At 32.4% G+C, this 16,080-nt stretch overlaps 1 protein-coding gene across 1 annotated transcript; it reads left to right on the forward strand.

Annotated features, from left to right (window-relative positions):
• The first annotated feature begins 925 nt into the window (after positions 1–925).
• On the forward strand, positions 926–3,948 carry LOC145032066 (L-ascorbate oxidase homolog). Its single transcript, XM_078980736.1, has 8 exons — positions 926–1,289; positions 1,585–1,762; positions 1,854–1,963; positions 2,041–2,311; positions 2,406–2,505; positions 2,581–3,292; positions 3,387–3,468; positions 3,557–3,948. The coding sequence occupies exons 2-8, from the start codon at positions 1,619–1,621 to the stop codon at positions 3,752–3,754; spliced, it is 1,617 nt and encodes a 538-aa protein (XP_078836862.1). The 5' UTR covers positions 926–1,289; positions 1,585–1,618; the 3' UTR covers positions 3,755–3,948.
• Positions 3,949–16,080: the final 12,132 nt, after the last annotated feature.

Consider the following 16,080-nt stretch of genomic DNA (forward strand, 5'->3'; position numbering starts at 1 on the left):
TACCCTTATGACCGGCAACAGCCGGTCATAAGGGTAAAATGTGAACAGTTTCAATAGTTCAATGGCAAATAGATAACGAAAAAAAGTTTAGTGACTAAATGTGACAAAAATCGAAAGTACGTTACCCTTTCAAGTCATTAACCCTTTAATTAAAGGTCATTAGATATGAACACTCTGACTTTTGATCACACCTCGGAATGCACTTTCCATTTGGTAATACTTTGACTTTCGCCTACTATTATAACTATAATTTATATTTTATTAACCACTGTGGTTTATTATCTTAAGACTAAAAAATTGTCATTCAAACATATAGAATACAGCTCATACTAAACATGGATGATACAAAAATATAACCACCAAAAACCTAAATGAATCATACATGCTATCAATATGGACATATGCTATCAATCATCTTATTGTTGGTTCATATTAGAGTTTGTAATTTAGTTCGTCTTATGGATTGAATAAAAAGCAAATTTCTTAATTGCTAAACAAATTAACATGTTAGAAATACTTTAAAGAATAAAATATTTAATTTGGTAAACATATATATTAGTTCCATACTTCCATGGCAAACAAATTATTTGAATGAATAAATTTTAGGCAATGTATACAATTAAAATATATTTTGAATAGTTCTTTTCATTTTTAGCTTTTAACATGTTGCATTTTTAAAATTTTTAAAATAATATTATTATTTTTTATCTTATTTAAAAATAAAATAAAACATAGTGTTTTGGCGCGTAAAGAAAGAAGGGTTTCTGCACGATTGACAGAAGCTTCCGGTCGGGATCGCGCCTTGTTTCCATGTGCGATTAGCAAAAACCCTAACCCTTCACTTCTCTCTTCATAAAGTCTTCAGCTTTAGATCATTAGTATAATGAAATTTTTTGAACGTATTTATGATTGATCCGTTCTCCACTGCGACATTCTAGGGTTTCATCGTCGAGTCTCAAATTGCATAAACTTGTTGACGAAGTGGGATAATTAATTATCTTGGGTCAAATAGATCTCAATACTAGTTTCCCATTTTGAAAATCATGAGCTGTTATTACTCTTCACTGCTAATTAATGATCACCTTGAAGTACGGCGTAATAGATCTCGCTTCTATTTCCGAAATCGATTCCATGTTACTCTCTTAATCGATGAAATGTTCTCGGCGTTGTCTTCGTATATAAATTGTCCAATGGACTTGTCTCTGATCATCAAACTCTCATCTCCTCGCTTTTGTTCATCCCCTTTCAATTCATACCCGGGAGGTTCACCCTCTGCTTCTTCCAATACTGTAAGTATTCGATTTCTCTTGCTAACCTGAATGAGTTATTTAATTGCCATCGTGTCACACTGTGAACATGAGTTATTTGCTGCATATTGCACTGCTTTACATATTTGGTTCAATGCCAAGTTTTGTATGTGCAGTCGATAACAGTCATGACTCATGCACACTTGATACAGTATGTGTTAATTAGCTTGCATGGAACTATTATGGGTGTCTTATCTACTTCTTTTAAGACTAGCTATACAGTTACCTATTGGTTTCTCATGATCGTTTTGTTTGAATCCATCCTTTAATGTTACAGGTATTAGATTATTGGAAGGACTTACTCAGACAACATGAATCAGGCCATCATCCGACCATTTTATCTTGGACTTTTGGCTTGGTTATGTGTCTTCTTTGTTAAGGCTGAAGACCCATACAAATTTTTTACATTTGAAGTTACATACGGACAAATTTCTCCTCTTGGTGTTTCACAAAGGGTAATAATCAACACACTTGTACTTATTGCACACTAAGATGATGATGATGATGTCTTAACTTACAATCTCTTCTTGTCTACCATTACTTTAGGGCATACTTATCAATGGGAAGTTCCCAGGCCCAACCATTGACTGTATCACCAACGACAATGTAATTGTCAATGTCATTAACAAGCTGGATGAACCCTTTCTTCTCACCTGGTAAGTACTTTCCTGTGATTTGATCTTGTGTTCTTTTTTGCTTTCTGTGATCATGGCTCATATTAACTCTACTTTAGGAATGGTATCAAACAAAGAAAGAGCTCATGGCAAGATGGAGTTTTGGGGACAAACTGCCCAATCCCACCAAACTCAAACTGGACATACCAAATGCAAATGAAAGATCAAATTGGAACCTATTCCTACTTCCCTTCAATCAAAATGCATAGAGCTGTTGGTGGTTTTGGGGCAATTAATGTCCGAGCAAGAGCTGTGATTTTTGTCCCATATCTCAAACCAGTTGAGGAATTCACTTTACTCATCAGTGACTGGTGGAAATCTGATCACAAGGTTATTTATTTATTTATTTCCTTTTTTCTTTCCCATTTCATCCTTCTCAGTTACATTGTAGACAAACAGTTAAATTAATAAGCTTCTTTTTCAGACACTACAACAAACACTCGACTCTGGGAACACTCTTCCCATGGCTGATGCTCTACTAATCAATGGCCATGTTCAATCAACCTCTTTCACTACCCAAAAAGGTTATAAACTCAACATGACATGGGTTCTTGTCTTCTTGACTTGTTTCTAAATTATAATATATGATAATCTTTCAGGTCAAAGGTACATGTTTAGAGTATCAAATGTGGCCTTAACCACTTCAATTAACTTCAGAATCCAAAACCATACACTAACACTAGTCGAAACTGAAGGATCACACACTTTACAAGAATCATACGAATCACTAGACATTCATGTTGGTCAATCCGCTTCTTTCTTGGTCAACCTTAATGCTCCTCTAAAAGACTACTTCATCGTTGCTTCAACACGTTTCACGAAACCAGTTCTTACAGCTACAGCAACCCTCCACTACGATGGCTCCACCACCAAAGCTTCTTTGCCACTACCATGGGGTCCCACCTATGAGATTCACTGGTCAATGAAACAAGCAAGAACAATCAGATGGAATTTAACAGCAAATGCAGCTAGACCTAACCCTCAAGGCTCATACCACTATGGAACAATTCCAGTAACACGAACAGTTGTGCTTGCAAATTCAGCTGTAAACATTAATGGAAAACTTAGGTATGCTGTGAATCAGGTGTCGTATGCTAACCCAGAAACTCCATTGAAGATCGCTGACTTTTATAACATTCCTGGAGTCTTCCACTTAAGCTCAATCAAAGATTCACCTCCTTCAACCCCTCCTGTTATTGGCGCATCTGTTATGGGATTCACTCTTCATGACTTTGTTGAAATTGTCTTCCAAAACAACGAGGGAAGTATTCAATCATGGCATCTTGATGGGTCGGACTTTTGGGCTGTTGGGTAAGTGGTAAAAATGTTAAGTCACTTTTATATTTTCTTTTAAAAAGAATCGAAATCACATATCTTGAATATTGATTTGTTATAATTTGTATAGGTTTGGATCTGGGCAGTGGAATGCTACACTTAGGAAAAGATTTTATAATCTGAATGATGCTACCACACGACACACTGTTCAGGTATTAAATATTAATTAAAGTTTTATTTATTTATTTTTGGGGTATGAAAGTGGATTTGGTTGGTGATTATTTTGTGATATGGTGTTAGGTGTATCCGAATTCATGGAGTGCGATATTGGTTTCTATGGATAACAAGGGGATGTGGAATTTGAGGTCTGCAATTTGGCCAAGGAGATATTTGGGACAGGAGTTGTATACGAAAGTTTGGAACGATGAAAAGAGTTCTCGCACTGAATATGAAATCCCGTTGAATGCATTAAGATGTGGAAAGGCGCCATTGAATTAGAAGATTATGGAATATATTGTTGAATGTAGCTTGTTTTTTTAATTTAAATTTTCAGTTTTTTTCACCGGTTACGAGGGTGTAATCGTGTTGGAGAAGATGAAAAACTTGATTTGTATGTTGTTGTTTAGTATTTTTCATTCTAGAGGTGTAATTTAAGTGATACATAAGGAAAAATAAATGTGTGATTGCATGTACTTTATAGTTTAACTAAGAACTTGCATATTTCAAAAAAAATCTTTTGTAAAGAATATATATGAGCATTTCTTTTGCAAATATATTTTGGCAGGTTCAAATATATTTCTGGCACGTGGCGAAAGAAAAAAGGGGTCTGTCTAAGACCAAAAAAAAAAAAAACATTTAAAAAAAATCGACTAATTTAAAGAAATATTTCTACTAGCTTTTTTAGATCCAAAATAATTATAATAATGTCAAGGTCAACCTTATCTAATATATTTTTCTATATAGATAGTCAAACCATTCAACATCTCCTATCCTAATAAAAGAGTACAAACCCAAACTTTTTTTCCTGCTTAAATGTCTATGTGAAATTCCAAAATTGCCCTTATTGGTCATTTCAACTCATATTGTAGTGAAATCAGGAATGTGATCTGAAAAAAAATTGAGACTCAATTAATTTTGTCCAATAAACTTATTTGTTCATGATTTTCTGCAATCTCTTATTCAATGCAAATCCTATCTATAAATTTAAATTGATTTATAACCTACTAAATCCCATAAAATCAACAACACAATAATATCGATATTTCAAAATCTTGGTATAGCTTTAATATATACGCACAGAATACACATTCTTTTTCTCTGTTGTTTCACAATTCCTACAGCCAAGGAAACAAGAACAAAGCTAGAAAAAAATCAAGTTAGTTACGTATATCCATTCTCTCTTTCTTTGTGGTTTATACCAACTTTCATCACATTTGTTGCTTTGTTTACCTGTTATTGTTTTTCACTGTGATATATAAATTTGAGGAATAGGAACCAAGTTTCATCTGTTATTTCCCTATTTTTCTACATGTTATTGTTTTTTTATTGTAAGTTGTATTTTCATCGGTTTTTGTTCTTTTTTACTTGTTATTGTTTTTTTACTGTGAAATAGCAAGTTCGTATAATTATAGCATCAAAAAACAACAAACTAAAAGTATATTGGTATTTCTTTATGGCTACTGGTATCGTTTTTTTTTTTTTTTTGCTGTAAATTTTATTTTCATCAGCTTTTTTTATTTTTTATTTTAGCGATTTATTTTTCTTTCTAACTCAGGATTATACTTTTAAGTTTTTTTCGTAAGTTCATTGTAAATTAACTTTAAACGAATCAGTTAATTCCCTTTATTATTTATTAAGCCGTGTCTTTGAAATTTAGGATAGTTTTCTATGTTTTTCTGAAAATCATTAATATTTATTTGAGCTTCATTAAAATCTGTTTTTTTGTAAATTTATTGGTAAAAATCAAGATATAGAAGAATTTCACATATTCCTAGAGTTAGGTTTCAACCTTTTAGTTTTCATGAAATTATAGTGCTCACAATTACCATTTAAGTTTCAGAAATACCTATATAATGAATATTTGATTGCCAAATATGACAATGTACTTTTCTGTTATTACAATCTGTTATTAACTTTTTTTGTTCTGTTTTCAGTCTAACAGGAAAACATAGAAACTACAATATAAATCAAAATCAACATATTTAATGAAACCTCCAAATATGTCAATGTACTTTTTTGTTATTACAATAGTACAATGCTATTAAATGCTAATTTAATTTTATACCGGTTTACATTATTGCTTTCTTAACTTTGAATCTCCTTTCAATTGTTTACAACAAATGTCCATAGGTAAGAAATTGTACCTCGAAGACATTGATCAAATTGACGATGATGCACATATGAAGGTTCGGTTACTAAAGATATGAATTTTTACAGTACTTGCTCTAAAGAATGAAATTGTTCAGGAAATAAATGATCGTTTGCTATCGAAGTTTCTAGGAGATAAGGTTGAATATTAAAGTTCAGATAGTATATACGAATTTGAATTTGTCAATGATCAGTTTGATTCAAATTTATACTCACCTGATGTTTTGAATGGTCTGAAAGTATCGGGTCTATCAAATCATTAGTTAGTTTTAAAAATTGATGTTTTAGTTATGATACTGAGAAATATTGATCAGAAAAACGTTTTATATAATGACACAAGATTGCAGGTGATATCATTAGGAAAACGTGTTATTGAGACATGTATCATATCTGAAACTAATATTGGAAACCCGACTTTTATTCCAAGAATGTCTTTAAGTCCATCAGAAAAAAAATCCCTTCAAATTCCAAAGAAGCCAGTTTCCATTGGTCGTATGTTTTGCAATGACTCTTAATAAGAGTCAATGACAGTCGTTATCCAAAGTTGGTTTGTTTCTCAAAGATTCCGTTTTTTTACATGGCGAAGTGTATGTTGTCTTATCTAGAGTTCAAAGCAGAGAGAGATTAAAATTTTTAATTTTAGATAAGGATGATAAAATCACAAATAAAAACTCCAATGTTGTTTATAAGGAAGTTTTTGGAAATTTATAAAGCAACTTTTTGTAGCATCATTTATTTACTTTTAGTAAATCACACTTCCTCCATCACATTAATTAATTTATTTATAATAATTCATTATATTTTTTTATTTATGTTAATTACATTACCGAAATGTTTTGTTTGTTTTATATCAATTTCATTTCCATTTTTTTTTTTTTTTTTTTTTTGTGTTTTTTTTCGCTATACTCAAATGTATGTTATATTATATAAACTCGTGCCTTTTATCGAATATGTAGACTAACATACTTATAAAATACTTACAAATGACAAGATTAATAAAAAAATGCATTATCATTATTCATGATTTTTTCTAAACTAATGATATCTTATTTTATTAGACAATCAAGATTATGATTTTATTTAAAATTATCAATCGTGGTTTCCACGAGTTTAAACCTAGTTTGTTATAAAACCTTTTTGATTAGTAGATTTAAATAGTTTACAACAAAAACAATCATTTTATCTATCATTTGTTATAAAACCTTTTTGATTAGTATAAAACATAGATTGTAAAACGATAATAGAGGAAAGAAATATTATCGTGGACAGTATATTACCAAGTGAGAACTAAACCAGATATTTTTACTATATTAAGACGATATATTTTTGATGTTTAATACATAATCTTAAGTGTGACTGTAATGTATATTCCCTATTCAATATATATATATATATATCCGGATCCATGTATAGGGAAAGTGGGTCCCAAGACCCACCTAATTTTTCAAATTTATTTAGAGTTTTTATAGAAAAATATTATGACTTATTTTATAGTGTTTATCAAAAAATGTAAGAAAAAAGAGATAGAAACTATAAATAACAGAAGATATTAAATATAACATATTTGTTGGTAGGAAAGAGTTTCACATCAAGAAAAATATGATGATGAGATTTTCCATTATAAATAAATACACCATGAACCAAAGGGCCAATGGCCTAACGGTTTAGAGTGATCATCTCATATGAGAGGTTAGGAGTTCAAATCTTGGTGGAGACATAAATGTTTATTTTGGAGTAGTTAGTTTGCCGTTCAAAAAAAAAACATAAACTTTTGTAATGGGTAGCAATTCTTTTTAGTGCACTTAAGCTTGTATATAAATTTTTTTCACTACTACAAAAAAATCAAGGCGTCACTGGCTATTCTTTAGATAGCTTTGATTTTAGTAAAAAAAAAAAGTATATATTAATGAATGAACGGTTTAGGCTCGATACTTTCTCTAAATGTTTTTATTCATGATGAATCGGTTATTTTTCTAGGTGAAAATGATGATTTAAAACCGGTGTTCGGTTGAATCCGATTAGAGACAACATGGATCATCTCGAAGCGGATGGAGCATTTGAAATAAGAGGAAACAAAAAAATTTCGTCCTTAATGAACATTTCAACATTAGAGGCACTTTTGTAATCTTATATGCAATTTGAATCATTAAAGTTTGTTCAAAACATATTTTTCAATTGTATTGTGTTCACGAGACAACCCCTAACATATTTTGCAAATAAAATCAGAGTAGTATTTGTCCTTTATTTGGTTCGTTGCAGGGTAGGTGTTGTTCAAAATGAAGACACCACATATTGTTTTTATTCTCAGTTCTAAAAAAAAACATTTTGTTTTTATCGTATTAAGCATTCCATATCTGTTCCACCATCTTTTTTAAATATTTTGGTTTCTAATGGAAAGTAATAAAGTTATGGTTCAAACCCCAACTCCTACTACACCAAAGTAATAAAGTTATCAATAATATATTTAAATTCTTACAACCATATCGGTCACATCGTTTTTGCACAAACTTCATTCAGATTAGCAAGTCTATGTTGTAGATATTAAGTGAGTTTAGTTAGTTATTATGCCTAAAAAGATTATAGTTTGTAAACCAAAACATAAAATCATTACTTAAATTTATGAGACCAACCTTCCGTTGGATTATTATAATATATAATTGATATATACTCTTTTATCTTCATATATATTAAAAAAAAGCCATAAAAATTCAGCAAAAAATCGTTTATTGGCATATAGTATTGATGAAAATCAAGGGCTTTCAATATGTTTATGGGTTTTGTTATTCACATCAAAGAATCAAAAGAAACAAACATGGATCTTGACTACACATGTATGTATTTTCTTCATTTGGTCTGTACTATTGTCGCGTGCAAGATAAATAATTGTGCTATTTTTTTCAATGTTGGCTGAAAGTTCAACATTTCAAATTATTCATCGAATTCTTTTTTGTTTTGTTTTGTTTAGAACAGGTTGTGTTACATTTATTTTGAAAAAGAAAGTTATAAGTTTCTTTTTTATTATTAATCAATGTTATACTTGAAAATCTTTTAATCATATAAATCAAAGTGTATAAAGTACATGGAATAAGGAGTAATAACAATGGTAAGATTTCATGAGATAGATGGAAAATCAAAAATACTTTTTCGTTACGTATGGAAACCAATTTAATTAGATATTAATTGTATAGTTGAAGAATTAATGAAAAAGCAAGAATCGTGGTTGTGCAAAATAACATTTTCCTTCATGAAAATGTGCGTACATGTGTACTGTGTGTGTGGGTGTGCTTTTGGGAGGTCGGATGGGGGAGCATAAGGCTGCCGTTGATAAAGAAGAATCCTTTTTCAGAGGAATAATTCAAAGTACACAAAACTATGAATTTCCTTTGAACCTTGCCTCTATCCACCAACAGTTACAAAAAATATCATATATATCTTTTACTTTTGGGTAAATTTATAAAAGGTACAACGTGACTTGTTTTTCTATCAATTAACCTGTTCAACTCTTTTTCATAATTTAAAACAGTATTCCCTTTCTGTTGTTACTGGAAATAAGTAGTTTTAAAGGTTTAATCACTTAATTAAACAAAAAGGTTAAGAGGTTTAAGCAATATGTTTTTATCGAAAGTACGTAACTGTTAGCAACAAGATTCATTGTGTCCTTAAGATTATATATTTATATATCTATTATAATAAATACCATTTTCAAACGAAGTACCTCATATACTCTCTTCTGATGAACTCCTAACTGAACCATCACGACTTGAACATTGGAGCTCTTATATGGAGAGATCATTGCCTTACGCGTAAGTTAGTAGGTAGTTAGTTATAAACATCAACGACTCTTCATTCAACTAATTAACAATAAACATGCAAAAGTATTTTTTAACCTATATCTTAAACAAAAGCCCTACATAACTCTTCAGTTTCAACTAATTAAACACTAACATAGATAGAGGAGGTTGCTAGATTTTGGAGAACAAGACGAAATAAGAGATGGCTTGAGAAATTATTTTTCGAGTGTGTATATAATTAGAAGATGTTGATGCGATTTTGAAACATGGAAAATCATATAAGTCACAACTCTATTTTAAGGGTACGTGTATTTTGTATTATTTATAAGGTCTTCTTAAGTGTTATAACATAAAGTATTGTATATCCACCGATGATATATACAATGAATATCAAATGAAGAATACTATGAAGAATTGTTTTGCTATAATTATTTTTATTTATTTAACCTTAAAGATCCATATGAATACACAACTCAACTTTATTAAATACTGGTTTGTCTATATGTTAAAGCTGCAACTGGTTGTCAATGAATTAAAAACAAATGATAGCTCTAAACCTAACAAAAGGGATGTTATTAACCAAACACTAATGATATATATATATATATATATATATATATATATATATATATATATATATATATATATATATATATATATATATATATATATATATATATATATATATTCCATTCTATATGATTTATTCTTTAAATACATTTAATATTTTTTAATTTAGATTGCAAAAAAGATATAACATTATAATTGTAATATAAAAATAAAGAATAATCATTTGTTTTTTTTTTTTTTTTTAATTTATTTAATATTCTCAACTATTAAATGACATAGATAAATTAGTTTTTTATAAAAAAAAATATATAGATGTTAAAACTATTTAGTTGGTTGATTCTTCCTTATAAAATATATTTTATAAACTTCACTATTTTCTTATAAATAAGGTGAACACTATTTGTTGCATACAGATAATTTTTTTAAATAAAACATGTAAAATATTTGTTATTAAAAAAGTTTAATACTATAAAGGGTCTTATATTTTTGGATTTTTTTTATTAAACCTAACCTTTTTTTTACCGTGCAACATGCACACATTTGCCTAGTTGGCTAGTTTTTAAAAAGATAAAAAGTGTAAGTTTTTGTATTACCATTAGAATTTAAACAATTATAGCAAAACCAAAAAACATTTATAAAATAATAAATTACAGTAGGGTTTTGTAACCATGAACTCAATTGACTTTTATCTTACTATTGTAGGATTAGGTGTCTAAACTCATAACTATAATTGTTATGTATTTGAATTGATAGCAGCACAGTCCTTTTGGGTTGCCCTCAAACCTAGCAACTAGACAAGGAAATTATGAAAGGAGAGATATTGGTTTATTATAAGATTAATAAATTAGTATAAATGATTTATTAATATGTTAAAAGATTAATATATTAATAAGAAATCATAATGTTTAATTAATAGTTAGCCAGATTTTAATTAGAATTAATTTTGGGGTTAATTGTATTAATTATAAAGTGCAGGGACTAGTTTGCAATTATCTAATAGTTGAGTGGAAGGTTCCAGAACCTCCTTGGAAAGGGGTGGACGAAATCTATAGGGGAATTCCTAATGATTTCGTCCAAGGGGCTTGGATAAGACCTTTAGATAAGCTTAGACCCCAAGCAGAGAAACATTAGGGTTTTCCCTAAACCCTAGATCCCTCAGCTATATAGGGAGCCTCCTGGCTCCCAAAATTAGGACTCCTTCTCTTGAAGAAACTCTAGGCCGATTTTACACACCGTAGCCTCTCTCCTCACAAGTTTCCTTCTTGCTAGTTCTTCGGTGCGATTCCATTAGAGACATTACAATTGTGGTGCTAGGCTTCCAAGAAGATCAAGATCAAAGGATTACCAATTGTTTGCTATAACAATTGAAAGGTATGTAACTCTTAACCCCTAGTTGGTTAATTTCGAAAATAGCCTCTCTCCTTAGGGTTCTTGTTTTGCAATTCAAAGTTATATGTTCAATAGTTAAAACACAGATTCAAAGTAAGTTGCATGTGAAATTAGGAATTGTTTTTCTAGTTTATTTGTTTTACCTAAAACCCATTAGTGGTATCAGAACCATTGCTTTTGTTTTAAATTGAATAGTTATAATAGTTTAATTAAAAATTAGGATTTATAGCTATTAAACTCTAAATGGCCATGTTTTCGTTTTTAGAGTTTTTGGTTCAAAGGGTTTTTCGAAAAAAACCCTAGCCTCCATGAACCCTAATTGAAATTAGGGTTAGGGTTTTGGAAAACCCTAGCCTCCTACCTTGAATTTCAAAATTTGCTTCTTATTTTAGAGTTTTATCTTATTTTGGATAATTATTGCTTTATTGGATAATTATTGGCTAATTGGATAACTGAGAAAAATAAGGAAATTATCATTTACCCTAATTTTCGAAATCTAGAGGGATAAAGATTAGGATTAAATTAATTGTTTGATTTGATTAGATAATCCATACAAGATAAAATATATTAATTAAAAGTTAATTAATAGATAATTATTAAATCTAGTTATTTGGTTTATTTTAAATTTAAAATTAATAGTTTGTTTTTTCAAAATTTATATAAACCCTAAAGTTTTAAAAAGTTTAAAACATACCTTATATGTGTATCATAATTAAAAGTTAAATATTATATATGTATAAGAATATGGTCAGTCGAATCGCTAGTATGTCTCATTCACAAAGCTAGTCTATAAAGAGGGTATAAGGAAACTACCTATAAAATGGTAGTTGAATGGGTGTCCACTCCCACCCACTGCTTTCTTGATTAGTGGAGGTTCGTTAGCAGAACGGATTTGATAGGACAACTACTTTTCATTAAAATTATAATGTTATTAAGAAAGTACTAGAACATTATTTTACAAAAAATCCCAACTCTAGTTACTCTAGGAAAAAATGTGAAAAAGTATGCTAGTCCATGAAATTGCACATTATGCTTTATTGGTCGTTAGGGGAGCGTGTGTGGTTTACCAACACACTAATAGGCACTAATAAAGAGTAGTAATGGGTATCTCATGATTATCATTTTGATGGAGCATGTGTGGTTTACCAACACATTAATAGTTAATGATAAAGACAATGAGATTACCAAGCACATTTGTATGGTTATTCACATCTTGTTTGTGATCCTCGGTATCCCAGTCATAAATAGAAGGGCATAATCCGAGATCAAAACATGTCATTGAATAGTTTCAATGTATCTCAAAAGAATTAGGAATTTCACTTCATTCGTTTCGTCTTTTGGTGGAATTAGTGAATCGTCATTCACTTACCTTTATGAAGTTTACACTTGGATCTTGGCATCCCATTTCTAAGTTGTGAATCATCATAGTTGGATACTAACCTTGATAGTGTATTTTGGGTTACTATATTAAGGTGTGTTGAAATCTAACTAAAACTATCTTTCTTTTCAGATGTCTACTCCTGGAAACACTTCTGCTTCATCATCCTCTAACCACAACTTCTCTTTACTCAACATTTGCTCCAAAGTCGTTATGGATGGATCTAACTATAACGATTGGAAGTGTAACATCAAGATGACGCTTCAAATTAAGGACAAAGAATATGTCCTTGAAAAGGAGCTGAAAGAGCTTGATGAATCCAAAGCCACTCCCAAAGAATATGTTGCCTACAAGAAGCACTATGATGATGCTACCAAAGTGGCATGCATCATGGTCGCAACCATGTCCCCAGAACTGTAGAGGTACTATGAGGACTACTGGCCTTTTGATATGAACAAGGACCTTATGGAAAAGTACCATAAGCGAGCTCATCAAGAAAAGTTTGAAGTAGTCAAGTCACTTGTAACGCCCCGATTCTTAGGTATTGAATTAACTGAAAGTTTATTTGGTTTTAAGATCTACTTGATGAGTTGGTTTCCCTGCTCGTCAAGTAGCAGCGGGGTGGGATCACTTGTTTAGTAGCCTACTCGCCAAGTCCATGAAGAACTCGATGAGTAGGAGCTGGCAGAAGAAACCCTAGATCCCGGGGTTTTGCACCCTATTAAGGAAGCATGATCCTCCTTTGGCCTCTTTATAGTCTTTGAGAGCTCAGAAAACCCTAATTCGTGTGGTGCTTCATCCTTGTGTGTCTTAAGCTTTAAAAAGAAGGTTTTTGGAAAGGAAGAACTCGGAGGGGAAGAGTCTAGGAGCAAGGAAGGCGTGGGAATCAGAAATATACCTCAGTTAGCATCATTTGGAGGTATCAAGTCGTCACCTTTACTTCATTTTCCTTCTAGACCTCATTTGGTTGAGATTTAGGGTTTTTATGGTTTGTGTAACAGCCCGGAATTTCCAGGCATTTATTATTGGTTTATTTTTGGAAATTGTGAGTGGACTCGGCGAGTTGGAGCTCAAACTCGCTGAGTAGGATCGCGGTATTGGGCATGGGTTCGCGTCCGGACCCGGCGAGTCCAAGAGTGGACTCAGCGAGTCCACGCTGTGTGAAGAAACCCTAATTACCGGGGTCTGATACCTATTTAAAGGGCCTTATGGCCGTCATTTGTGCTCACCAATCCATAGAGAGAAACCCTAGAGTGCTTGAGCGATTTGAGAGAGAAAGGAAGCCATTCTTGACCTTTGTGGTGTTATTTAGCAAGGAGAAGGAGGTCATAACCAAGAGGAAGCATAGGAGATTGCTATACTGTGGATTTGAAGCTCAGATCTTCGAACTTGACGTATTATTTCAGCTCATCTTCTGTTTTATGAAGTATAATTGGATTTAGGGTTTCTTGTGGCCTTTATTGGGTTGATTTGATGTCAAATAGTTCCTTTCTAATGTTAAGGCTTTGGATCTGGATCCATAGAGGTCCAGAGAGCCTCACTCATCAAGCTTTATGAAGAGCAATGGAGATTATGACCTTGAGTTGTGGTATTTAGGACAAAATCATCATATGGTCATATAGATGTTGTATGTACATCAAGATAGTGACTTTACGTGCTAAATAAGCTTGGAAGGACTGGATCTATGAGTTAATGGACCGGATCTGACCTTATGAGCAAGTTTGAGTCATTGCATGGCATGGACTCGCCGAGTCCGGAGAACAGACTCGGCGAGTAGCATGAATATTGCCCAGACCACACAGCGAGTGGTCTTGCCGAGTTGAGGGTTTGACACAGTGAGTCAGGGAGAGTCAGAGTGGGTTGACAGGTGGATTGAGTCAAGCTGGACTCACCGAGTTGTTCTTGAGACTCGGCGAGTTGAGTCGTGGTGGCCCCACAACTCATGCCAGGTGGAACTCGTCGAGTTAGGAGAATACTCGACGTGTCAAGAGAGGATCCCAGGGAAATCAATGTATGCGCTTAGACTCGCCGAATCGCTATAGTGCACTCGCCGAGTCTGGTCAAAGTTGACCATTGACCATTGACCAGGGTTGACCTATGTTGACTTGTTAAGGGGTAGTCCACCTTAGTTGGGAAGGTGTTAATTAGATATGTATTGTGTTATAGGAGGACTATAGCTCGGGAGATCGAGCACAAGTGATTTCAGGGATTTACGAATTACCGAGACACGCGAGGTGAGTCTTCTCACTATACTTTACCTTGAGTAGGTAACCAGAGTTATGTGACAGAGTGTTTGTATGCTATATATGCTATGTGTTGTACTGCATTATTTCTATATGATTTATGTTGTGCATGTTTACAGAGTTAGAACCGGAAGGTTCACAAAGTTAGAACCTGAGGGTTCGTAGAGTTTGGGTGCACGGACCCACAGAGTTATAGCCTCGAGTGGCTAATATGTGTTATATGTGGTATTTTGGGGAACTCACTAAGCTTTGTGCTTACAGTGTCTGATGTTATTTGTTTCAGGTACTAGTGACGACCGCGGGAAGGCGCCAACTTGATCCGTACACACGCATGGGGTTTATGATTTTGGAGATCTTGGGATTTTGTATTACTTGAATTGAATGATTAAATTTGGTTGTTTTCTGAATATTAAATTAATTATGTTTTATAAAAATTTGAAAAAATTGTTTTGAAATTTACGGTGTTACAATTTGGTATCAGAGCCTTGGTTTGAGGGATTCGGGTACACATTCAGGAGTATTTGAACTCAAACTGAGGATTTGGAAAATATTTTCAAAAGAGAACCAAAATTTTCTAAAAGTAAAAGATTTTTAGAAAAATTCAAAGAAGAAACGTGTGTACGATCAGTCAGCGCCCGAACGGTGATTTCCCAAAATACCCTTATATTATGTGTTTATGAAAATTGATATGATGTATTCTCTTGCTAGAGTAGGCTAGGTATTCTTATTAGGACTAGAGTGCCCTGATTTGTGATGCCTTAGCCTAGGGAGATGTGAGCTGCTATGAGATGCTTGAGAGTGAATAGGTAGCAGCGAGGAGCTTGTGAGAGATCTGTTAGAGGGTGATAGAGTACTTGGAAATTGGGATCCGAAGAGGAGGATTTGGGGTGTGTACCGAAACGGTGTGGACAGTAGTATTGGACCCGTACTACTGAAAGCACCGGGGAGGTGTACGGTCCATGTAAGAATCTTCGGAATGCCAAGGATCAACGAGGGATGAGTTTTCGAGTGTGAATATGCTCGAGCGGATTCTAATTTATCATATGTTGTATTTCAGAGGTTGATCATGGTGAGGACACGTCATAT

Source organism: Lactuca saligna, chromosome 2 (genome assembly GCF_052625555.1).
Source record: "Lactuca saligna cultivar CGN05327 chromosome 2, ASM5262555v1, whole genome shotgun sequence".
Classification (NCBI taxonomy): Eukaryota; Viridiplantae; Streptophyta; class Magnoliopsida; order Asterales; family Asteraceae; genus Lactuca; species Lactuca saligna.

Coding starts and splice junctions, on each gene's coding strand:
- LOC145032066 (XM_078980736.1), top strand. CDS start 1,619: ATGAATCAGGCCATCATCCGACCATTTTATCTTGGACTTTTGGCTTGG. Junction 1,763..1,853: donor CTCTTGGTGTTTCACAAAGG/GTAATAATCAAC, acceptor CCATTACTTTAG/GGCATACTTATCAATGGGAA. Junction 3,293..3,386: donor TCGGACTTTTGGGCTGTTGG/GTAAGTGGTAAA, acceptor TAATTTGTATAG/GTTTGGATCTGGGCAGTGGA.